General features: G+C 37.1%; 1 protein-coding gene across 3 annotated transcripts in view; it reads right to left on the bottom strand.

Annotated features, from left to right (window-relative positions):
• SCAPER (S-phase cyclin A-associated protein in the ER) overlaps positions 1-27150 on the bottom strand; it is a 170718-nt gene that overhangs the window by 94802 nt on the left and 48766 nt on the right. For all 3 annotated transcript variants that reach the window (XM_010571658.1, XM_010571655.1, XM_010571656.1), the window contains exons 16-20: positions 23790-23945; positions 19251-19393; positions 15228-15309; positions 13819-13971; positions 12491-12598 (exon numbers count right to left, since the gene is read on the bottom strand). In XM_010571658.1, the coding sequence (XP_010569960.1) occupies positions 12491-12598; positions 13819-13971; positions 15228-15309; positions 19251-19393; positions 23790-23945 (642 nt within the window). The remainder of the gene's footprint in view (positions 1-12490; positions 12599-13818; positions 13972-15227; positions 15310-19250; positions 19394-23789; positions 23946-27150) is intronic.

The following is a 27150-nucleotide window of genomic DNA, read 5'->3' as shown; positions in this document are numbered from 1 at the left end:
CACACAGGATGGTTACAAACCATTTTGTTCATACGAACTCAAGCACCTTCGCGAACGATGTTTCTCAGAGTTCTCAGCTTTCACATGTGGCAGTTTGGATTAATATCAGACTTCATACATACAGCTCATTAAAGTAAGGCTAGAGTAGTAATACCTTGTGTCACAAAAACAATCACTTTTTGAAGGTACAGATCAAAGCGTAGGATTATCATGGTAGGCAGATCTACACCATTCAGGTGTGAAACAAGTATAACTAATAGCTTGGTGTTGAATGACAACTCACATCTGAAGATAGCTGCTGCTGTATTATGCTTCAGAGCAGTGTAAAAATATTTATTCCCATGTTTTATTAAGCTCCTACCAGTTATCTCAAAAAATAAAGGTTTTTGAATCCACTGAGTTGCACTGAAGTACAGTACGTCCAATCCTTTAACTAATGAGTAATTTTACCTGCACAACCATTAGTTGGGCAGGTTAACATACCATAAAAGTAACTGCCATAAGTGTATGAAAGTGAGTGAAGCCAGTGCAGTGTTTAGAAAGCAAACTTTTGCCATCCTCTGAATGCTTTTATTGAAGCAATAAGGAAACTATTCAATTTCAAGGGTTTTTTATTTCTAAGAAAGGTAATGCAGAATGACTGGGTAATCTAGTCACTTCCTCCTGAAAGTCTTTTACTTTTTTTAATTATTATTTTTATATAAGTAAATGCTAAATGCAGAAGGAATTTCTGAGACTAATTTACCCCCTCCATAAAGGCATTCTGGGTTTGTTTTCATGACAATGTGAAGGAACATTACTGGTCTGATTCTGCACTATGTTAAGGACATTCTGACACCAAACTCTCAGATATTAGTGAAGCACCACATCTTTGGAGAATTTAGGCCATTATAAATGCAAAGCATTATTAAGTAAAGGCTCTTTTCTAATGCAAGCTTCTGTTATTAAGATCTGTACTCACACCTACCACAAATGTTCACTGCTGTTTCAGTTTCTACACCAGCAACGTCAGTTTTAGCTGCACAATTTCTCTAAAACGTTGTTTTAAAGATTTATGTATAACTTAGTAATTTTGCTGGTTTTGTCCTAACAGATTACTTTTTATCTCAGGGTTAAAATAGAACCAGCTATGATGGTCATTACGTATCAGATTTCTGCCATCATTTTTCATACTTGATAACTCATGCTCTAAGTTGCACAGCTGACATCAACTACGTAACAAAATAAGGTATCAACTTTCATGAAGATGGCAGAATCTGTGCCACAAAAAGCAGTTAGTCTGTAATATATTGTGATGCACAGCTGCAAAATATGGAAACAAGAATTGAATGCTGATATACTTCCTCATGATCATCTGTATATATTCCTCTACAGGTACTCATATGGTGATGGATCAGTGATGCATATGCCTTAGAGTAGAAATACTCCTATTTCTCTCCAGTGTTATTTACATGCATTCACCAAAACTAAAGGTTATTTTTAAAAATCACAAGGTATACTGTACCTGTTTCTCAGAGGGAGACTGTCTCTAGCTGAAAAAGCTTATGAGACATAAAAGTAACCTGGTAAATATATAAAATTTGATATTTGATGGCATTTTGTATAGACACGTTGGTTATCTGATATAGCTATATAGACCTCTAATAATTTTTAAATAACACTAAAGTAATTTTTAAAACAATCAAAATAAATTTCCTGTAAAAGTTTCAATACTTCTATTTACAAGCAAGGTGATAAAAACTAACATTAAATGCACATGTGAAACTGCAGCCACCACAAAGCAGACAAGATAGAAATTAGATTATTTACAAAAAATGTCTTTGTTTTTCTTCTCTCCTCCCTCCATCCTCAACTGTTCTTTTAGTCACTGAGAATCCTGAAACTTTCCAAATGCGACACAAGCCTCATCTACAAACTACATGAGGAATCAAGTTGCCAAAACCATTATAGCTAAAACTAATAAGGTCACCCATGAAGTCACATTCTTGTTGTTTATTGCCTAGTCCCATTCAACTGCCTGAAACAGAAAAACTACCCAGTTCATTTTATATTTTGAAGTTGATAATTTTAGTTGACTATGTACTTACAACCAAGTTTTTCTCCATACAATGAATTACACCCCTTTTCTTATATGACATGTTTCTATTACAAGGATTACAGCATTACTATCAATACTCTCTGAAATAAAGTAAAACTTTCAGACTCCAGAACAAACATAATTGCAAAATTTTTCCCTCAAAAGTGTAGCAAATACTACAAAATACTGAAATGCTATACAGTTGAGCACAGTCCACTTGAGTTTGGAGGAGGAAAACCATACCATAAATGGGATTCTGAACCTTGGTAATCTTTATAAAATACAACAGCTGGAGAATAAATTTCCTAATGGACACCCTCTTCACACAATACCCATTCACAAGACCAATACTCCTGACTAGCTCTCCCCACTTAATATCCTGATTACACCAACAACATCGACGTATCTGAGCTTGACAGATGAAACATTGGATACGTAAGTATTTATCAAACCAGAACACAATGGCAAAATTATTTTCTTACCCAGTCTCTTTGACTGTGACACTTTTGGCTCTCTGTATTACATATTAGCTACTATTCATTTCACTACTCAGCAAATATTTATAGTAACATTATTAAATCGTGATGTAAAGTGTGCCAAACAGAATTCTTCCTAACTAAATTTCGTCATTCTAAAATTAGGAGTGAGCTTAACACAAATACTTATTTCCCTTTCCTCTCTTTTTAAGTAAGCATTGCCTTTTTATAAATTCTGCTTGGGCAAGATTGCACAGGTAGGACAATACTGCAATAAAGCATCTGTATTTGCTCAAGCTGAGAAGAAAATCACAGCCTGGCATTTGTTGCTGTAGGGCAGTCATAACTTAAGATCCTCTGTTCTCTTGTGTGCACGTTGCTCCTTGCTGGCTCTTGTGAAGCACAATATTCCTCCTAATATGTAGTGGTAACAGCCTGGGAAGGAAAGCTCTGAAAATCCTCTGGTCTGAAGCCAGTCAGTCGCTGGCAGGAGTGGCCAGGATCATCACCTAGTATATCAAGTATTTTCTGCCGTTTCTATAAGCTCTGGAGGGTCCTGTGCTACCACAAAGCAGCACTGGAGTGAAATCCTACTGTCTAAGCAAAAGGCATGTAAAGGCCTGACCTTTCCAATGTATAGTCTGTTTTATACAGAGTGTGACACAGTGCTTAATTAGCTGTGTTTCCATTATGTATAAACTAACCAATTCATATAAGTAGAAAACCCTTCCGGCTATTGGACTTTCACCCAAAAAACTGAGCCAAAATGACCTTCTTGGAATCTGAAAAGTTTATAGGGTTTTTTTTCTCTATTATTTTTCATTTTCATTCCTTTCTGTATTTTTGGATTCTGGCCAGAACTGAAGCAGAAGTGCCAGAATACCGTAAGACTGGTTATTCCTATTATTTTTGTATTCTTTCCAACCTTGAATCCCCAAGTTTGGAAAGAAAAGGCATTCTTATAAGTCTTCTAACCCAATTCTGCAGACCAAGGCAACTTGAAAAATAACTGACTCTAGCTATTTGTCTAAATTCGATCTTCAGAACTTCCAAACACTTGCTTTTACTTGCCCTCTCGTATCAGCATTAAAATACTAAACATGATGAAGATTATAAAGAAATACTTGTAGTAACTTATATCACATCATAATTGCTGTTATTCATTTACCATTTTAATAAAAAAAAAAAAATCAACAGCAATCTGAGTATTTTGTATAAACATAAGGTACATAAGGAATATATTCTAGCAAATCAATAGGCAACTATTCTGAAGCTTACATATATCTTTTGGGTTAACATCTTTACCTGTTTCAAAATAAACAGTATCCTGTAACTGCAGAAAATAATTTAAAAATGTTTTCGGTATTTATTACCAATGTCAGGAATAACAGTTTCTTACTTGTATATAATCACTTAAAGAATGTATTTGCCAAATTTTGAAGAGGTTTTTAAGGTTCAATTCTAAATCATCTTACCACAGAAGTATTTGTTCATGATTTTTACATGTTTCAACAAAACTCCTCAGTATTTTATTTTTTTCCTCATAGCCCAGGACAATATTTAATATGGAAAACAGATGCTGAAGCAGACCGAGTCAAATGCAAAACTCAATATTCAACATTATAACCAATCACAGCTTGAAACAAATGGTCATTAACGCTTAATCATAAAGACATCAAATGTTTGTGATCAAATATGATTATAATACCGCAAGTGATGATCCACTTCAAAATATAGTGAAGATTCAAAATAAGGAAGGTATTTACCTGTTACCATTAATAAGAGTTATTATAAGTGCTTCTTATGTGAAGAAACAGGTTATAAAAATAAAGTAATGGATATTCAAATATTATTTTCTCAAAATCAAGATTTTAATTATTCACATTTCTATGCTAGAATGTACTTTAGAAGATTAATGTAGAGCATTAAAAACCTTTTATTATTCATTTAAAACTGAAGACTGACCTTTCATTGTAAAAGTAGTTTTTCCCTCACTTCTTCTATTTAATTAAGATTAATTTTTTTAAATGAGGGACGACTACTGCATTTTAGCATGTCCAAACTAAATATTATTTTTACTGCTAATACCAACTGCACTTTTAGTCACCTTGCTTGTCCATAAATTCAATGATACAACAGCCTGACGTTAAGATAAATAGCAAATAATATTCTTAATAGTAGGTTCAGATATTTCTTGGGATTTTTAGTATCATTCCCTTTCCCACTTGTCACTCCAAAATGTGGGAACAGAAGGCAAAGTAAAGCTGTTTCTTCCACAAGAATGAGAATTCTGCATACTGGACATGGAAAGCATCACTCTGCAGATTAGGAAAGAAAGTTGGACAGCACTGACATTATCATGTGGCTGCAAGGGCAAGCAAGAGAAAGAGGGAAATGAGAGTGCAGTTGCCCCTGCCAGCAGCAGTTTTTCTTACTGGCTGTGAACATTCAAGATATCTTAGCCAAAAGGAGGAAGGGTGCAGCTGTTGGCAATGATCTATCACAATTAAAAACACAGCCAATAAACAATTAATCATGTACATTTTTGCCAAGAAAAACAACACTTTATAATATATTAAAGGTTAGAAGCTACTGCTGCACAAAGTACAAAAAACTAGAATTGATGTATAGAGTACCGAGAGACCTTCTGCAAACTGCATCATGGATTAAACTTTATAATTACATGATTGTTCATGACAGCTTCTTCTAGGACAAATGTATTCACAGCAGAATTACAAAGCCAGAGCTCCTGTGCTGAAAGGACCACAGGTATCCAACAGGTATGAAACATCCATGAACAAAAATGGACCACAGATGCTTGGCCAAATTCCATTCTTCCAGCAACACACAGCCCCTCTCTAAAAAAGTCCCCCCCTCCCCAGGGAAAAAAAAAAAAAAAAAAAAAAAAAAAATTGAGTAAAGCAAACTCAACCGGAACCTGAGGCTTTATTGGGATAGGGAGCTCTTGTCTGCAGGTAATTTACACATTGTTTCCACTAAGCAAGAGAAGAAAAATGGGCTACTGCTGGAAAACTATAATCAGACACAACACAAAAAAAAAAAAAAAAAAAAAATTTAAAATGAAGTCTATATTCTGTAACTCTGTGGATAAAAGAAACAGGAATATTGTTCAACATATGACCAAACCATATGCACCACTGTTTTACCCAGAAATTACTTATGTATTGTATACCACCAGAGCTGAGTCAAGATCATCTCCTGGAACTGTAATGGTCATAACTAATCATTCAAACGTTCAAAAGAGACTGGAGTGCAAACATACACCAGAATAAGACCAAGGCTGCAAACGTTAGGCACACAAAGTTCATAGTCGAAAAAAAAAAAAATCAGAATAACATGAAAGACTTAGTCCAGAGCCTTGAATAGTCAAACACAAGAGAGCTTAAAACTGAATGCTAAGGACTTTCATTACTTAGCATGAACCTCAAAATAAATAAAGATGGCTAAAACCACAGTTGTCAACACAATACCCTGGACTTCAGGAGAGCAGACTTTGGCCTCTTCAGGGATCTGCTTGGTAGAGTACCATGGGATAAAGCTCTGGAGGGAAGAGGGGCCCAAGAAAGCTGGTTAATATTCAAGCATCACCTCCTCCAAGCTCAGGAGGGATGCATCCCAACAAAGAGGAAGTCAGGCAAAAATGCCAGGAGGCCTGCATGGAGGAACAAGGAGCTCCTGGACAAACTCAAACACAAAAAGGAAGCCTGCAGAGGGTGGAAGCAAGGACAGGTAGTCTGGGAGGAATACAGAGAAATTGTCTGAGCAGCCAGGGATCAGGGTAGGAAAGCCAAAGCCCTGATAGAACTAAATCTGGCCAGGGACGTCAAGGGCAACAAGAAAAGCTTCTACAAGTATGTCGGTGATAAAAGGAAAACTAGGGAAAGTGGGGGCCCTCTCTGGAAGGAAACGGGAGACCTGGTTACCTGGGACATACAGAAAGGTGAGGTACTCAACGACTTTTTTGCCTCAGTCTTCACCGGCAAGTGGTCCAGCCACACTGCCCAAGATGCAGAAGGCAACGACAGGGACTGGGAGAATGAAGAACTGCTGGTCATAGTGGAAGATCAGGTTTGAGACCACCTAGGGAACCTGAAGGTACGCAAGTCCATGGCACCTGATGAGGTGCATCTGCGGGTCCTGAGGGAACTGGCGGATGAAGTAGCTAAGCCACTATCCATCATATTTGAGAAGTCGTGGCAGTCCAGGGAAGCTCCCACTAACTGGAAAAGGGGAAACAACACTCATTTTTAAGAAGGGGGGAAAAAGACCTGGAGAACTACAGGCCAGTCAGTCTCACCTCTGTGCCTGGCAAGATCAAGGAGCGGATCCTCCTGGAAACTCTGCTGAGACACATGGAAAACAAGGAGATGATTGGCAACAGCCTACATGGGTTCACTAAGGGCGAATCCTGCCTGACAAATCTGGTGGCCTTCTATGACGGGGTTACAGTGTTGGTGGATTAGGGAAGAGCAACTGATGTCATCTACCTGGACTTGTGCAAAGCATTTGACACTGTCCTGCACAACATCCTTGTCTCTAAATTGGAGAGACATGGATTGGACAGATGGACCACTCAGTGGATAAGAAATTGTCTGGATGGTTGCACTCAAAGTGTTGTGGTCAACAGCTCACTGTTCGAGTGGAGACCAGTGACAAGTGGCATTCCTCAGGGGTCAGTATTGGGACCGGCGCTGTTTAACATCTTTGTTGGCGACATGGACAGTGAAACTGAGTGCACCCTCAGTGAGTTTGCTGATGACACCAAGCTGTGTGGTGCAGCTGACACGCTGGAGGGAAGAGATGCTATCCAGAGGGACCTTGACAGGCTTGAGAGGTGGGCCTGTGCAAACCTCATGAAGTTCAGCAAGGCCAAGTGCAAGGTCCTGCACATTGGTTGGAGCGATCCCAAGCACAAAGTTATATGTAATTTAATCTTAATGAAAATTAAAATTCAGTGAATTAAAAAAATAATAATTAGCAAAGTCCAGGCATCACCATGTCTCTAGACAAGAAAGCTCCTTGTAAATACAGAAGAAAAAGAGCAAAGGCCAGGCATGAAAACATTCCCACATCTATTTCCCTCAGTAATTTCCTCTGAAAGAAATAATGGAAGCAACACACAACTTTGAGAAAACAGCTCGATTTCTTAAAGAAAAACAACCTCTTGCCCCTAAAAAGCTTTTAGAAATTCAAACTCATACGAACATCAACTTTGCTTGTGTGTTGTGCTAGCTATAAACCTTACGTGGCTGGAACAGAACTTGTACCAGCACAACTCTGCTTTCTCAGGCAGCCTCTCACCACATCCTGGCAAAAGCACAATCCTGCCAGTGGAGTAGTATTTGTACCAGGGGAACTTGCCAGCACAATTATGCACACTGTAAATCAGACCCTGCTACAATCTAGACAGACCTATGCCAGAAAAGGCTTGAACTGCAACCCCAGCCAACCTGACAACCCACACTACAGAGTAAGCTTTAGTCACCAACTACCTGGTTTTTTTTTTAAAAAGGAATGTGGGTGGGCTCAACCAACCATGTCTTTCTATAAATCCTCACATTTTAATGCTGTCAATCTTCAGGCAACAACAATCCCTTTGCTACATCATGGGATTATATTTTCATTTGATCTAAATATACCTCCAAGAAGTTCTTTGTTTCATTTATATCATAACAACAGAGTCAGTTTTCTTCCCTGATAAAAAATGCACATTTTTCACATATGCAAACAAAGGTTCATTAATATTCCTCCATCCTGCTTTGGAATACATAAAATTCTAGCATGCACCTTAGAGAAATTAACCAAACCCCTGCCAAATGATCTATTTCATATGTTTTTTAGAAGTACTTTTCACTTATTAGAAACATTCATAGACTGCATAGAATTACACGATTTATACTCTAAAAGTGCCTTTAAACCATGGTATTTAAATGACAGGAGATACAGACAAGAGATAGGACAATGGTTCAAAGGAAACAAGCTGTAAGGATTACTGATGTTATGTGTATTTCTCAAAGCAAACTAGGATAGACAAGAAAGGCAAAGAAAAAAGGGAAAGCAGAGGGGCATAAAAATGAATAAATAGCCTAGGAGCTACAGGTGGGAACAAACCTTGCAGAAACTCCTCAGTCTAATGAAATCACTGTGTGCTGTCCTATGGCTTTCAGCAGGCCCCTTTTCAGTGATGGCCTTTATGTCAAAAGCCCTTTGTGTCACACAGGTTTTGATTCAGCAAAACAGTTAGTCAGTCATACCTTCAAACATACTAATTGAGTCCAGTTAAGTCAATGAAACCAAACTGCATATATTGTTTACAACTTCTGCTGAACTGAAAGTAATATGAATATTAAGGGCGGGGACAGGAAATCAATAGCTTAGAAATAGCAATGTAAAAAGAAGGTAAAGCTGTAAGTTTGATGGAAGAAGACACACCAGAGAGAAAATGTAGACAGAACATTGTTACTGTGCTGTGAAAGATGTGAAACGATGTGGGACAGTGATAGCATTCCAAGTTTCAGAAATATAATGAAGGAAAGATGACACTTAGTCTGAAGCCTACCCTGCTGAAAGAGTTTTGCCATCTACATGAATGAATGTATTTATAAGAGACAAGACAAAAGAAAAGTTGACCACTGTTTCAAAATCAATAGATTTTTGCTTTAAGAGAAATCTACGTCCTTTTTGACTGGAGACTATTTCACCCAAATGAAGAAAACCCAAAAAGCTGAGATGAAATGAAGCTGTCATACAATCTTAGAAATAACTTCATGCTTTTTCATTTTTAGTATCTTCATTCATAACAAAACTATTTTCTTTGTGAGTTTCACCAAATATATCGCATCTACAAGTGAATTAATCTTATTGATGATCTAATACTAGCTGTCAGCTCTTGCACAATATATGCTGGAATTCAGCACAATATATGCTTAATTCCAGAACAATGGAAAACTGCTCCAACATGAAATCTACTTTTATCTCTGAAAATGTTTGTAAAATACAAAACCTATAGATTCTATACCAAAGGCAAAAAACCTAGAATATAAGTTTCTTTTTATACCTGGCAAGATCAACTACTAGCATCCACCTGGCCCAGAGAAATTAGTGCCAATGATCATTCAGTACAGCTTTTACCTTTTTGCTTACAGTCAAATCAACCAACAAAAATCCTTACTGTATGAAAACATGTTATATAATCACTTACTTAAATCAGTTTCCAAAGTCTTAAGGAGATACTTAAATTTTACCTTCTGTGATACCAATACAGCCAAAATAAACATATTTCAAGTCTTTCTGTCAAGTAATAAAGAAATTCTATGGCTGGATTACAATTTAAAAAAAGCTTTCTTTCTAGGCAGCTACCTATTATACTTAATAGGCTCAACACAAAATGAGTCAAAGATCAAGAGTATGTTATTTGAAGTGTCAAGTGCATAAGGTTAAAGGTGAAATTTTATTAGGTCAAAGGTGATATAAATAAAATCTTTTAGGTCAAAGAAGAAGGGTCACAGACAAGATGTATATAATCTAAAGACATCACAGATGACAAGTAATAACTTCAAGTAGTACAAGTGTGTTCTCACTACAGATACCTTCACTGACTAAAAAATTGAAAACAGTGATGAATTAAGTAACTATGATTATTATAATGCTTCCCTTGAATATGGTTTTACTTCTATATAATAATTCCGGAACTTCTTCTCAAGTATTTCAAAACTTAATTAAAGTTACTGAATGCTTTAGGTGTGGGGGAGGCAAAGTTTGGCATTAACTATGCATGCTGAATAAAGAGGTACACGAAGCAGATTTCTCTGATAAATATAATTGCTTTTCTACTTTACAGTGACCTATCTCTAGCATGTATATCTTATTACTGCTCTTTGGAAAAAAACCCATACCAAACAGAGAAGGCCCCAGGTGAAGGAAATTTCAGATTACAATAGTGCAGTTCAGAATTGTATACTCAGACTAATTAAAATATAGTTATAAATAATATATTAAGTATCTAACAACGGAAGCATCCATATGTTGCCAGTATGCCAAATACTGTGCACCATCTTGATTAAGGATATTTAAATCTGCTATTGTAATCATCAAGCTGTTCATCCAGTTAAAACTGTTCTCTCCTTTTGCTCCTGCACCAGGTATGCATTCAAGAGATCCCATACATTTAACCTTAATCTTGGTCTTAAGTTCACATCAAAATGTTTTGCTGAAAAACACTGGATTTAAGCATATGATGTTGGACACCACAAAAATCAAGATATCTGTGCCCTCTAGTGGAACTTCTTTTTCATCAAATGGGCACAAATGCAGCTGTTATAACATGATCCCTTTTTCTGGAAGCTGGAATTGTTAAAGCTATCAAATTAGATGCTGTGAATAGTGTATAACACCCAGTCAGAAAAAAAATCTAGCTCACTGTTTTCTCCATATTCATCTGAGACAGGTGCCCAGCAACAACCACAGTTCAATTATCAGTGGCTAGACAGATAGAAGCAAAGGCTAGACAGATACAAGAAAATTTCAATATTATAGACTGCCCCCACTTTGGTACATGTAGCAACATGAAAGATTCTGGGAAATCTCACAGCTTGTATTTCCAGGAAAATGGATGCAGTATGAAGCCTTATCCTATATATCCAATTCGGTAAACCTGGCATCTAAAATCAAATCCAAAACCACACAACTCCCACTAACCACTGTAAAAGAGGGAAAAAAAAAACCTGAAAGGATAGTTTATGTACTTTCATTACAGTTAGGAAGGCATAGGCATACTGCAACTCAGCAAAAATTTATTCCTCCAGCCTACCGTATCTCTCCAATTTTCTTTTTTCTGTTTTTCCAGTGATAACCACCCGTGTGAATTTTAATACCTCAGAGACGTAACTCTCCCAAGCTTTTTAAAAAAGGAAGAGAAAATGTGTTACTACTGGATATAAGAAGCTGTAAACAAAGAGAAGATTTCAACAAATAAAAATAGTAACAAGAACTGTGAAGGAAAGAAGGAGACAGCCAAAAATTAGAAGTGCTGAGCAGTGTAATTTGAATCAGCTTGGCTGGGAACAGATTTCCGAACACAATGAAGTTAAATCTGAATCAGCTCTGGAGAATTGGCTTGTACAGTATTTCTTTGTAACATCTGACAGGTATAATACATGGGCATTCACAGATTTTTTGGATAAGACAGAACTCAAAGTCTGACTGTTATAATTTGTCTCATAGAAGAGGCCTTGACTTAATACTGTAGTTCAATTCAGGCACCAGCAATGAGAAATTAAATCAGACAACGATTCAGAAGTCTTTTCTTCAAAACAGCATAATTTCTTGATTTAGTATGAAATGTCCTCAATGCTTCCTAAAAATCACCGTAAATGCCAGTTCTTCTAAAGAAGCTACCGAAAAACTAATTATTGTTCTTTCTAGCAATGCTAATACTTGTAAAGCGTTTCCAATCTTACATTTTAAAGTAATGTAGCACTACAGTTTTCAGTATTATTGACCTTTATGCATAGGATAGCACATCTCATAACCTAGAAGAGGAGTTAGATATTTTAAGCAACAGAAAGGAACAAAAAAAAGGTAAGGCAAAATGCAGACACCTGCAACACATCAGATTTTTATGATGAAAAGATGAATACAGTGAAATGAAAAACACCTTTGGATTAACAGAAAAGCAATTAGTCATATTTTATACACAATCTATTTCAAATGGCAATTGCCTGAACTAGTTGAACCCACTGTTTCTTTTGTTCCTCTTCATTGGTAGTCTATGTTCAAAAAGGCACTATTATTCCCATGCTAACACAAATATTCTCGTTCAATTCCTTTACAAGAATTTTCAAGACTTTCTTAGGCTACTCAGCTGGATGGCAGTTAAAACTGGAAGTAATATAGGAAAAAATATCACAAAACTTACCACTTCTTCATCTGAAAGCTCTCGTCCTTGTATACTACTGTTTTCTCTCACAGCTTGTTGGTGTTTCTTCCCTTTAATGTGGCTAAAAAGGTATACTTCTGACGAAATCTGTAATGACAATGACTTAACAGTAATTTTTTTCCTCGATAATTCCATAATCTATAAATAACAGTATTTTAAATATAATATATGCCAATTTGTCAGGAGTATGTTCAGAATTTTAAGCACAGTACTTTATTCCTCAACCTAATTTACATTAACATCTTTCATGCAGGACTTAAGAGTAAATTACACAATGATTTGCTAGCCAGCAGTACAGTAAGAGATTTAAAAAAAAAAAAAAATCTTGGCTTGTCATCTCATTTTCATTTAACTTCATATATTGGACTTTCATTCTGAAATTTGTGATCAGTGAATATACAAGACTGCAGTCTGCTGAACCTGAGTTTCTGTTCCAGCACTGCTCGAAGTGATCCCGTGCAATCTTGTTTAATTCAGCAATCAAAGAGAAATAATGCTTAGCAGGATATAAGGCTTTATTCAATAATGCACAGTCTTTGCAAATCAGTAAAAACAGTTATCAGCAAGAACAGGTCTCCCTGCTTCCTACTCAGTGACTGTATGGCTACCTCTTCTCCACCATTCCTCAGACATATGGAATGGCAGACACAAGAAGTGATACCCTGTTGAGATCGGAGGTCTGCCTAGCAAAGCACTTGGCTTCCAACAGTGACCAAAAATAAGATATCTAAGGAAAAGTAAAAGAGACAAAGCGAACGCTGATTCTCCCCTTCAACACTTTTAAGCCTCCAAGCAAACTCAGTTCAAGAACTTCGAGCTTGATGTGGTTTCTCTGTACCTAGTAACCTTCAGTGAATTTCAATCCAATGCAATTTGTCCAATCATTCCATGAACTCACATTAAATTCAAATATCTACAGAATTTGATAACTAAGTGTTCACAGCTCAGCTACCTGCTATATTAAGAACCACATTCTTTACTTTGCTTTAAATCTAGCTTTTAAATACCTTCATTTGATGCTCCCTCACGAATTCTTGCTTTTCTTAGAAGAGACAGCTAATAACTGAGTACTGTCCACACTCTCTATTCACTCTCTATTCTACCTACAACTGTACAGTTCTATCAAATCTTCTCTCAACCACCTGATTTATAGACAGAAGAATCCAAAATACTTTGGATACTTTACAAGAGTAGAGCAGGGGCACAGTAGATGTGCAGTACTCTCCCCTGTGAATGAAGCATAATTTGCAGCTTCAAGGCTTAGGTTGGCCTTGCAATTCTGACAGTATTCCCTCTATCCAACTTACCATTACATTGCATAATGAGCACTGTTTTTTTCGTTCGTATGGTGTCAGTTTTGGTGCATAATCAGTATTAGCATGTCTTCCACTACTTAATTCAGCTGCTTTCTCTTTTCTTTGTTCAATTTGTTCCATGTGCCTTCTAATACTTTCATCGTGCTGAATGGAAAATAATCAAAGTGACAGCAAAGAAATATTGGAAAATACCAAATATTGTACAGTTAGGATGAAATTCTGTTAAATTGAAACAATTTTTTATTTCTGAAAGGCATTAAAAGTCACCACACATCATAGACACTATAAAATTATACTACGATGAAAAAAAAAAAAAATCAGCACTATTTTTGGTTTATAGGTGATTATCAATTAATAATCTGTTGCAAATCCTTCTGTAAATCTTGTTACATTTAACATCTCAGTTCTGGTTTTGTTCTTCACTAAGAGATATGAAATCATAAAGTACAAATTAAAGTAAAATAAATTACTTGTTATTTATCTGCAGTAGCAGGCACAGTTCACTGGATTCTTTCAGAGGGTTTTCATACCTAACCCTCATGAGAATGGAACAAACTCTCAACTATTACTTAAAATCAGAGGCTGGGGTATGAACGTGTATTTAATAACAAAACTGCATTTTACAGTACAAGTAAATGTAGCTATGGTGCTTCAGACTGGGATCAGAGCAAAGAATTATACTGAAACGAAAAATTATTTGTACATATACGTAAACCACCCTAGAATAAAAATTTGCATAATTTATCATTAATTGAAACTTTAATACATAGCTCTACCTCAGAACCTTAACACTGTAATTTATCATTTTAGAAGTCTTTAAATGTCTTGAAAAATAGTGGATATCTCTTCAAAACTTCTGATACCTTGGTTCTCTACTGGACAGTCAATTCAGCTGAACAGGTGAACTACAAGGGGCTCAATCCTTATGCCTATTTTATGAAATAACTGGAGTCCCTCATGAAACAAAAGGAAGTAGCATGCCACACTTGATGGCATCAATTTCAATACCTTTAGATAGCAAATTATGTGACTATTTGGTGAAATGTCTTTACTAAACAGTGTGAGTTTTTATATATTGATTTTCTTCACAACTTAATTCAAAATTAGTTTGACTTCTCTTGGGAAGTACAGCTTTACTTGTTCTCATGTTCAAAGCTTTGAAATTAATGAATTCCACAGAGCTCAGTCCTGATCTTTCCAAACTACACAGCTTATGTTATACAGCAAGGTCCTTCTCTTAATGCAAAAGTCTAAATAAAAATCTCTTGTAAAGTTATGTAATTCAGGACACTGCACAGTGCACTGTAACATCTTCACCAAATAAAACACACATACAGAAAATAATTTTGCAGAAATTCTATACTGTTGATGTATTTTGTAACTAAAGTAACACTTTATACCTTCAGTTGAATTTTCTTCTGTAGTTCTTCCATGGCTTCTTGTTGAGCTGCAGTAAGAGCTGCCAACCTCTCTTCTCGATCTCTAACCAAAACATAATAAACATAGGGAAAGCTTGTTATAATGTAAAGCATGCATAATATTGACTAATTTATGTTTGAAATGGAGAACAAGCACCCCAAAACACAAAGCTGAAGATGGCTCAGTAGAAAAGACAGACAACAAAAAGCAACTTAGTTAACAGAGAATACAGATGCTTTAATTTCAATAATTTAATAAAGGCAGACACTTGAACCTTTGTAGCAGAGCCTGGATTAAACCTCAGTCCAAACCAGAGCAACAATAGTCAACACGATGCTATAAAATAGTGATGAATGTGATACCCTGCCACCATTAGCATTCTTCAGCCAATGGCTATAGTCAGTGAACCAAAGGGGAGAAGTACAATGGCAGATCGAAGAAAAACCATACAGCAACGAGGGCAGTGCCTTTTATAAAAATGATGATTAGTGGAAGTTTGAATATATAAACCTATAGATAAAACTCTGACCAACATCAAATGATACAGTCTTGAGTGATAAACTGATGCTCTAGAATACTGCAATTCTAAATGTTCAAGATACCAACGGTTAGCAAAAGATTAGGTATTTATCTTACTATCACCTTCTGTAGATAACTGCAGTTGGGATTTATTTTGCTCACTGAACCTGTCTTCCCTACATGCCTCTTCCAAAAACTGAATCATGCCTCAAACTTCAGTTGTCCTCTTCACTTTCAGCAACGTTCCTTCTCCTCCCCAGCAAAGTGCCAAAGCACAGCTGTCATGCATATGGATGTCAGTAAGAGCCTCTGAATCCCCTAAGCATCACGGTATTAAGATTTTTATTTTTTTTTCTGTCTGAGGAAAAAACAAGAAGTGTAACTTGATCTTTTACAGTAACCGTTAAGCAGAAAACTGCGGGTAACAGTTTTATCAAGAACAACTCACTAATGACCAGTAAGCCAAGGGAGCTATTAAAGCCTAAAAAAGAAGAAAGTCACCTACTCATGCTGTTAGTACAAAAAGAATTGGGATGGGAGGGAAACACTTCTAGAAGTCTGGCAGCCGTGAAAGGCCAAAAGAAGTAACGAAAGCTTTGAGTAAAACCGAGCAATGAAGAAGTCATTCAAAACCATTAGCCATCTTTTAAAAAGGCATTCTAAAATTAAAGTAGTTTGAATGACAAAACTAGAAAGGCTAACAAAAAAAATATTATTCAAACTGCAGTGGTTTTTGTTTTGTGTGGATTTCCGTTTGTTTGGGTTTTTTAAACAGAAAACTCAGAAAAAACAAGGTCATTTCAGTAAAAGTAGCAGGCTCAGATAAAGTAACATTTTAAAACAAAAAGCCACAGAAAATATAAAAGCAGATAGGAAAGAACACGGGGGAGGAAGCAAGTCTAACGATAAACACTACACACAATTGTTCTTTCAGAAAGTATAAGTGAACTCTTCCAATCACCATGGGTGTGGAAGGGGGGTGAGGAAGAGATGATGGATGAGAAGCATTAGGTAGTTTATGTGCTATCTCCCTTGAGGTATATAAAGAAAGACTGAACTACAGTCTTTGTTTTAAAGAGCTCCTGACTCACACCATGAGCTGAAACAAATCACAGCTAACACATAACCCAAACCCAAAGCTTATTTTAGCACTTTCTTTCAGTATGTGTTTTTAAGCATTTGTTTAATGCTACAAACTATGACAAATTAATATCATTGCATACTTTAGATTAATAATATTCGAAACAAAATTCCGAAGTTTCAATTTATAGTGCATCAACATTATTTCTGTACAAGCCCTTCTGAAAAGCATGCTTTTTACACGATTAGGTTACATTATACAGTTTTACGATTTCTATTGACAAGAACAAAATTTTCCATATTATGGATTTCAACTCTCTGGAATATAAAATACTCTGAAATTACATCTAAAACCTTAGTGGAATCAAGTTAATGTACCATAAGGGCAGAGGGGCTTTTAAAGTCAGTTTTAAGTACACTATTCCTTTCATACAGATGCTTTAATCACCACCAGATGCACATGGTAAAGCTTATACTGACGAAACTTTAAGCAGATATTAAAAAAATTACTCATTCCAGCAAGTATTAAATCTTCAGGATAAGAGGCAAATCCTAGCAGCAGGAAAAAAACCCAACAAAACAAAACACCAAATGATACCCTGAGGTTCTACCAAAACATGCCGAAGTCCAAGATGGAAGGGACAGTACAGCCAGCTTCCTGTCAAGTTCATCTCTCCCTTAGCTGCTAAACCAGGACACTTTGAATCCTCCTCTAACTCTACTATGTTAGAGAAACCTCAGAACTGCTATTAAGGAGATGCAATGACTCTGAGGCCATTCTGACATAACAGAATCACCAGACTGTAGCACACCACACATACATTCTTTCCTACTCTTTCCCAAAATTATTAAAAAAAAAAAAAAAAAGGAAAAAATCTCTCTCATATCAGCATCTGGCAAACAAATGCAAGCACAGTACTGCAATATCAAGTACAAAGCATTTGAAAACTGAGTGCTATAGTAGCAAATACAGAGGAAATTTGCTGTAACACAGTACTAACAAGACAAACGAAAACTGTTGTTCTTCACATGTCATAATGAAATAAATGGGATGCAACAAAGGAAAGTGGCAGATTTAAAATTGATTAAACAGAGCAAAGAGTTACATACCTTGAGACAATTTCCAACCGTACAAGACCTCAGAAGGCAAAGATGTCAATGGGACAATTATCACACATTTGCTTACTGTGAGGGTTTCCTCAAATTTCAGAAAGATGTAGAAGCCTTACACATACAGTGCCTATCTACCCAAAATGTCACAACCAAAATTCTCCCCCTTAGTCCTAATCTTCCTCAAGTGTCTATGAATGAGAATAAGATACTGAAGGATCCCTTCCAACTCACTCTATCTCATTGTGACTCTGGATCAATATATTGAGGAAAAGTCCATGAAGTCCTGGGCAAGGCCATAGATCCTATCCACAATTCATTCATTAAACATCTAATTGAAAGTTGAATCTCTTTATGATGTCAAGGTAGAATTACTCATGACTTTGGAAGATGAAAGAAGGTGATCAATACATTTCTGAATATTTTACTTGGAGAGAAAAAAACTCCTCATGACAACTCTGAAGAAAACAAGCTGTGACAATAAAAATGTTTAAAGAACCATCGGTGAACACTACTTGTCATAGGAAAAATGTAACTTCTATTTAGGTTTTATGAAATGCTTGTGAAAGTAGAACTGTAGGGAAAGAGGGAATAATATGATGTGAATACAAATAGAATTTGGCAAATTAAACAATAAGCAGAAAGCAGTTTTCCTGAATCAGACTTGAAAGTAAACCCCTCTCACACACTGCAATGCCACCCAAAGTTCATTCTCCCTGCACCTCATGTTTGGCTCAAAAGAAAGAGAGAGAAGAGCCCGTATGAAAACCCTTTTATGAACTTTTGATTATGGGCAAAAACATAAACCAAGCAGTTCGTAGGCAGTAGAATTAATGAAGCCTGATTTCCCGGCTTTGTGCTTCACAAATGTAATCTCTAGTGTCTACAAAAAGGTGAACTCAAACTGATGCCAGTAAGTCCAAGTTACTGGAGAGTGGAGGAAATGGGGAACACAGGGACATTAATCTTGCTGCCTTTGAAACTAAGCTAAAATATGAAAAAGGCAAATTATTAAAAGGTCTTGTTAGCAATAAAGCTAAGATGAATATAATAAAATACAGTCTTGCATGTTATATTGTGCATGTATCTAAGGAATACAAAAATCTATTACAGAATTTACAATTACTCACCTGATTTCTCCTTTCAAACCATTTATCAAGAATATTTATTAATGATACTTTTTAAAATACTAAGCCTGAAGAGCTAAGAACATACTGTTGTTATAGAGAAGCTACAGTTTGCTGGAACCAGTAACGGTAAAGGGCAGGGACCCAATGAAATTATTGCAAAGTTACCTGGCCCTCTCCCGTGCTGCATCTTCTCGTGCTTTTTCTTTCTCTTGCCTCTGCTGTTCAATTCGTGCTTCTTGTTCTTTCCTCTTCATCAGCAGCTCCTCAACTCGGGCTTGCCGTTCTGCTTCTAGGGCTCTCTTGCGCTCCTAGTCATAGAAAAGTAAATTTTAACTTTTATTTTAGGGAAAAACAAAAAAGGAATTAACAGAAACTGTATTTTAACATCTGCTTATAGAATTTTATCTTACTTTCATGACAGAGTAAGAACTGTGTTTTTACTAGATAAAAGAATAATAGGCAAATACGAGCTTGAACATACACCGAAAGCACAGTTGGATGAACTAAACTGCACACTGTGCTGGTTTGGGCTGGGATAGAGCTGAATTTCTTCATAGTAGCTAGTATGGGGCTATGTTTTGGAATTGTGCTGGAAACAGTGTTGATAATTCAGGGATGTTTTTGTTACTACTGAGCAGTGCTTACAGAGTCAAGGCCTCTTCTCACACCACACCACCAGCGAGTAGGCTGGGGGGGGGGGCACAAGAAATTGGGAGGGGACACAGCTGGGACAGCTGACCCCAACTGACCAAAGGGATATTCCAGACCATATGACATCATGCTCAGCATACAAAGCTGTGGAAAGTTGGCTAGGGGCCACTGCTCGGGGACTGGCTGGATCAGTCGGTTGGTGGTGAGCAATTGTTTTTCATTTGCATCATTTGTCTTTGTTGGGTTTTACTTCTCTTGCTCTTTTTTTGTTGTTGTTATTTTCCTTTTCATTACTACGATTATGATTATTATATTTCAAGTATTAAAGTGTTCTTATCTCAACCCATGAGTTTTCTCACTTTTACCCTTCCAATTCTGTTCCCCCCCCATCCTGCTGGGGGGTGGGGGGACTGAGCAAGCAGCTGTGTGGTGCTTAGTTGCTGGCTGGGGTTAAACCACGACACACATTAATTGGCCATATGCTTTGGCCATCCTGAAAAAGTCTATCCACTATAAAAGCTTATAAAACTAGTTCATTAATGACAGTATTTGAAAACATTTTAAAGATCCCACAGGATACAGGTAATGTTGAAATAACATATGCTCCCATGGAATATTAATATTTAAATTATGATTCTGAAACTATTTGAATGATGTTATAAAACAAAACAGATTTTGACAATTGCTGTGCTATCACTGAATATGTGATTTCTCTCACTACTCATTTTTTAGTTTTGTGACTAATTTAGAATTTAGTTGTGACTAATTAAGAAACTATACATGGTATTGTAAACCTTTCTGACAGAATGGCTGTACTACTATCAGCAACAAACAAAAATAAAGCACGTTTGAAACCTCATATTTAAATAAGACATTTATGAATAGACATTAAGTTGGTGAGTTTTACAAAGAGGAAATGTGATTATCTGGTTTAGCTGAAAGTGTGGGGAGAACTGGATTTTTAATGTGTTCTTCAAATCCTTATCTTACTAAAAAATTAGTCTGTTTTGTATGACAGAATAAATGAAAAATAGATATTTAAATACACTTTTAAAATATACTCCTTGCACAAACTCCAGCACTGTGAACACACATCACTATACTAGCAAATAAATTATCTTCCTTTCAGGAGATAGTATGAGATTTCATTAGCACATGCCAAAACTTGCTGGAATGGTGAACGTTTTTACATGGTTAGATGAGGGCCCTGTGCTCTTAAATATCGGTTTTACAAAAATTTAGACATATTAAAAGCAGAAAACATTAACCTTATACTTTATTCAAGAAATGAAGACCTACAAAAGTAAGTGAACTTTTTTTATTTCAAGCACAGCATTTTATATTAATGAATATGATGTTAACTGCACTGTCTTCATCTCGACAGGCAATATAGCTTGGTAATGGATAATCAAAACTGTGGCTTTCACAGAAACCATATTTTTTCCCTGCATAAAGTTTCGGCAACAGCATTGCACTAATACATTAATTTCCTTCTTAATAAAAGAAATAAGACAAGATATAGAATACTTTAATACAACTGTACTATTAAATCAACAAGAATGCAAACTACTTTAGAGAATACACCCAGTGCGTCACAAAACCAAATACTAGTTCTGCTGGACATTCCTTACAAAGACCTCTGTGTTTCCATCTGAAAATATACCAGTATAGCTTGTACACTTTTAATTAGGTACCAGTGCTACTAAATGGAAAAGCAATTAAAAGCTAAAAAAAAAAAAATCTTCAGTAGATCCTGTAATTAAAAAGTTAAAATAAGCTTGATGGAAGGAAGGTTTTAAAGGTGATTCTGCAGAATGTGGTGTCAGGAAGAAGCAATAGATTTTACTGAATGGATCTGAGAAATACCTGAGGTTGACAAAGACATTGTTCAGGTAGATGAACAGCCCAGTTTGCACAGATACTGAAATCTTATACCATTTTTAGAATCCTTGTGATTTTAAATGATGCAATTCCATGTATAGCAGAAGCCCATCACTGTTACAGTAAACATAAAGTAGCTATGTTTAGAAATGTATTCTTCCAGTGTTTGAGGAGTTTTTGCATAAAATTATATTCATACTTATAGGCCGGAACTCTCACGATTCATTTCAGTTCACTGAAGTGGAATTATTTGTTTGTAGTTATACTAACTACTTGTCCTGGTTTCAGCTGGGATAGAGTTAACTGTCTTCCTAGTAGCTGGTACAGTGCTATGTTTTGAGTTCAGTATGAGAAGAATGTTGATAACACTGGTGTTTTCAGTTGTTGCTAAGTAGTGTTTAGACTAAAGTCAAGGATTTTTTCAGCTTCTCATGCCCAGCCAGCGAGAAAGCTGGAAGGGCACAAGAAGCTGGCATAGGACACAGCCAGGGCACCTGACCCAAACTGGCCAACAGTGTATTCCATACCATGGGATGTCCCATCTAGTTTAGGAACTGGGAAGGGGGTGCTGGGAATCGCCGCTCGGGGACTAGCTGGGTGTCGGTCGTCGGGTGGCGAGCAATTGCCCTGTGCATCATTTGTACATTCCAATCCTTTTATCATTGCTGTTGTCATTTTATTAGTGTTGTCATTATCATTATTAGTTTCTTCTTTTCTGTTCCATTAAACTGTTTTTATCTCAACCCATGAGTTTTACTTCTTTTCCCCATTTTCTCCCCCATCCCACTGGATGGGGGGGAGTGAGTGAGTGGCTGCGTGGTGCTTAGTTGCTGGCTGGGGTTAAACCACGACACTACTAAGAAAGTTATTATACTGGGAGTGGGTCCAGCTCCACAACAGTGCAGGAAAAGCTCCCCTGTGAGGGGAATGCACATTGTTTTATACAGGACAGCAAGGGAAGCTACAGCATACCTCAAAATATAGGGCTTTACTCAACTGTTAAGCAACTTGTGCATGGAGAAAGCGTAACGGGAAGCATCAGCTTGATACTCGGTCTGGCAGAAAGGATACGGAGAGAACAGTGTGGTCATAAGTGGGATTTATTACTGAAAACTTGTCTGCAGTGTTTGTTCTAGTTCAACTACCAGCCTAAGAACAGCCTAATGCCTACACAACACAGGAAAGGACTAAAAAAATGGCAGAGACAAGAAAGAGTTAAAAACACCCCAAATCTCAGAAAGAGATTCCAGGAAAGCTGCATTCTAGAATAAGGGAGTATGAGTAACTACAAAAGCAGGATCACCGAGATCAGGTTTTTCATAAACAATCTGGAAGGCTACTTTTCACTGATAATGCAATCAATCCTAGGAAATCCAGAAACTTTTAATAATACATTCTCTCAAAAAGAGTTTTATCTAGCACTTTTGGAGTACCTTCTGTCTCAAAAATGGCTTCTGAGTCACTGAAGTCAGTAACATGCCCCACTATTCAACAAGGAGATAGAATCAGCTGCTAATCCTAAATACTAAGCACTGGCAGAAGCTGGATTCACAGGTGATCTACAGTTGAGGTGATCTGAGGTACATACAGAGAGGGAGGAAGAGCTCACATAAGAAGAAAACTTATGTTTTAGATTCTAACATAGAGAACAGTGCCAAAAAAGTGGATGCATGAGGCTGGGAAAACTCTGTATTGGAATGCTGTATTAAACAAACAAACAAAACAACAAAAAACACCAACACACCACTCCACACCAGGATTCCAGGAACACAAACACATTTGCATTCTGGTTTTCACTGATCCTGTAAAAAGTATTGTAATTATGACAGTGGGCATATGATAAGGAGTATTTTTCTGTTTCCTCACTCAAAGTTTTAAGTGTTAAGAAAACATAAACATTTTCTTACAACAGAGTAACAAATGTTTTTTTTAAAAAAGCTTAAGACAGGCATGAATCATCTACCCAACATCTGTAAGACCTGTGCTATAGAGGCTTTTAAGATTCACCTTTCTCCTTCTTACTGCTGAAACATCACAAAGGAGAAACATATTAAAAGATACTTTTCTGAAGTTGAACAAAGGAAGTAAGATATAAAGCTACAAAGACTGCATAGCCAAAATTAAAAAACAAATACATATTTCATTGTCCCCCTGCAACTACAGATATTATACCTGAACTGCTTCATCACGTGCTTGTTTTTCCTCTTGTCTTCGTTGACGCTCTTCTTGTAATTCATTTAAGCGTTGTTCATATTCTTTTAGTTTATTCAATACATCATGACGTTTGTTCTGAGCTTCTAAGGTGTTTATAAATGCAATTTCATTTACCTGTAAATAATCAGAAAGTGTAAGAAAAGATCTGAAAAGCTGAAATAAGTTTCATTCTTCAGGGATTCCACCCATTTGTTAATTATCCATTTGATAATTAAACTGGTGGGACACTTCACCAGAATGAGTTGGAAAACTACCAAGATGAGAATAAGGCTTTGGGTTTTTGTTGGGTTTTTTATTTATTTATTTATTTTGGGGTTTTGTTTGTTGGGTTTTTTTTTTTAAACTGGCTAGCCCATGGAATATAAAAAAGAGAAATTGAATTTTATCAGAAAAACAAGAAACTTTGGGTAAATACCAGCAAAATCTTCCCAGTCTTCTCAGTGATGAGACTTCATTAGTCTATTCTCTCATTCACAAAAATGTGGAGTGCTAAGGCCCAGCTGGATAAATCAGTAAAATACATAAGTGCTAGTACAATCCAACAGGTCTTTTGATCTAACTTTAAATATATGGGTACTTACTGAATAAAAAAAGGAAAACATATATACTATGAATCAGAAAAAACTGAACAAGCTCATTGTCTTAATATTTTTTATCAGTATAGCCTATTTCACAAACATACATAAATTTTTCTTCAGCCACAGCTCAGTGCAACATACAAGAATAAAAAAAAAGAAAATAATATGAAAAGGCTAACTTAAAAGTACTTTATTGTGTATACTAAAAATATCAAAGAAAATGCTTTTCTACAACTTAGGTTCATGAAGGTAATCAATATTTTGTCCTTGCTACAAGGTTGCTGAACAAAATTCTTGTCAACTTTAGGCTTTTAAATGCAAATGCTTTAGCAACTTATATGGACAGGAAAAATCAAACTCTAATTTAACTTTGATTTAATAAAATAAAAATTTTAGAACCAAAGCTACTGAGATAAATCATAAAAATTTATCAGCTATAAACCATACTCAGACATATGATTGAAATAGAAATTCTTCTGCTGTACTCAAATTTCATGCTCTGTCTGAATCCACAAAAGAAATGAGTAAAAAGAACATATATGAACAGACAACAACAGATCATGTAAAGGGTGGTACGATAATATTTGTTGCTTTGTGTACTGACTAGAATCCATCTACAGAATGGATTTCACAGTTCAGTAAACAACTAAACACTGGGAATTTAGATAACCAATTGGGCAGCAAGAGTTACCATGGCCTTCAGCTATACTACTCATCAGCTATTTCTCTAAAGCCTTCTGGCCCAATTAACCTTTATTTCCAGAACACAAGAACCTCAACAGGCAGCAGATCTTACACATTTAAACACACACAATATTTGAAACACCTGCTTAGCTGGGGAATTATGGCAACTGTGATTTAGTTAATGTGATTAGAGAAGTCACACCAGTGCAATGAAATAATAATGAAGGTATGTTAGACTGAATTAGGTAATCTAGAAATCATTCTAATCCAAGAGACAGAAACAGTGACTAAGTAAAAAAAGCCAGATTAGTTTTGTCATTGTGGTGGGTTGACCCTGGCTGGATGCCAGGTGCCCACCAAAGCCATTCTATCACTCCCCACCCTCACGTGGACAGGGGAGAGAAAATATAACAAAGGGCTCATGGGTCAAGATAAGGACAGGGAGAGATCACTCACCAATTACCATCACAGGCAAAACAGACTCAACTTGGGGAAAACTAACTCAATTTATTGCCAAGCAACCAGAGTAGGGTAATGAGAAATAAACCCAAATCTCAAAACACCTTCCCTCCACACCTCCCTTCTTCGCAGGCACAGGTTCACTCCTGGATTTTCCACCTAACCCCCTCCAGCAGCGCAGGGGGACAGGGAATGGGGGTCACAGTCAGTTCATCACACATTGTCTCTGCTGCTTCATCCTCTTCAAGGGCAGGACTCCTCACACTCTTCCTCTGCTCCAGCGTGGGGTCCCTCCCACGGGAGACAGTCGCCACAAACTTCTCCAACGTGGGTCCTTCCCACGGGCTGCAGTTCTTCACAAACTGCTCCCGCGCGGGTCCCTTCCATGGCGTGCAGTCCTTCAGGAGCACACTTGCACACTGCTCCAGTGTGGGCTTCCCATGGGGTCACAGCCTCCTTTGGGCACCCACCTGCTCCGGTGTGGACCTCCCCAGGCTGCAGGTGGGTATCTGCTCCACCGTGGACCTCCAAGGGCTGCAGGGGCACAGCCTGCCTCACCATGGTCTTCACCACAGGCCGCAGGGGAATCTCTGCTCCAGCACCTGGAGCATCTCCTCCCCCTCCTTCTTTACTGACCTTGGTGTTTGCAGGGTTGCTTCTCTTACACGTTCTCGCTCCTCTCTCTGGCTGCCATTTATGTGCCCGCTGCAACTTTTTTTCCCTTCTTAAATATGTTATCACAGAGGCGCTACCACTGTTGTTGACTGGCTCAGCTTTGGCCGGCAGCAGGTCCGTCTTAGAGCCGGCTGGTATTGGCTCTGTCGGACATAGTGGAAGCTTCTAGCAGCTTCTCACAGAAGCCACCCCTGTAACCCCCCTGCTACCAAAACCTTGCCACACAAACGCAATACAGTCATGGTTATCTTAAATAATATGGATGAACAGCTGCATCAATCACAGCTGGGATACACGGTCATTATATAATGTAACATTTTAGTTTCAAGGAGATGCATGTATCTTCACTTGGGAAAAAACATCTTTAAAATAAAATACTTCATTTATGTTGTGCTGGTTTTGGCTGGGATAGAGCTGATTTTCTTCATAGTAGCTAGTACGGGGCTATGTTTTGGAATTGTGCTGGAAACAGCATTGATAATTCAGGGATATTTTCGTTACTGGTGAGCAGTGCTTACAGAGTCAAGGCCTCTTCTGCTTTTCATCCCATCCCACCAGTGAGTAGGCTGGGGGAGGGGCACAAGAAATTGGGAGTGGACACAGCCAGGACAGCTGACCCCAATGGACCAAAAGGGATATTCCATACCATATGACATCATGCTCAGCATATAAAGCTGGGGACGAGGTTGCAGGCGGGACTACTGCTGCTCAGGGACTGGCTAGGCATCAGTTGGTTGGTGGTGAGCACTTGTTTTTCATTTGCATCACTTGTCTTTCTCGGGTATCGTTTCTCTTCTTTTGTTATTTTCCTTTTCCTTACAATTTTATTATTGTTGTTGTTGTTATGATTATGTGGGGTTTTTTTCAATTATTAAACTGCTTTCACCCCAACCCTCAAGTTTTCTCACTTTTACCCTTCTGTT

This window comes from Haliaeetus leucocephalus, unplaced genomic scaffold, assembly GCF_000737465.1.
Source record: "Haliaeetus leucocephalus isolate CR32 unplaced genomic scaffold, Haliaeetus_leucocephalus-4.0 Scaffold339, whole genome shotgun sequence".
Lineage (NCBI taxonomy): Eukaryota > Metazoa > Chordata > Aves > Accipitriformes > Accipitridae > Haliaeetus > Haliaeetus leucocephalus.
This window is presented reverse-complemented; position numbering and strand designations above follow the sequence as displayed.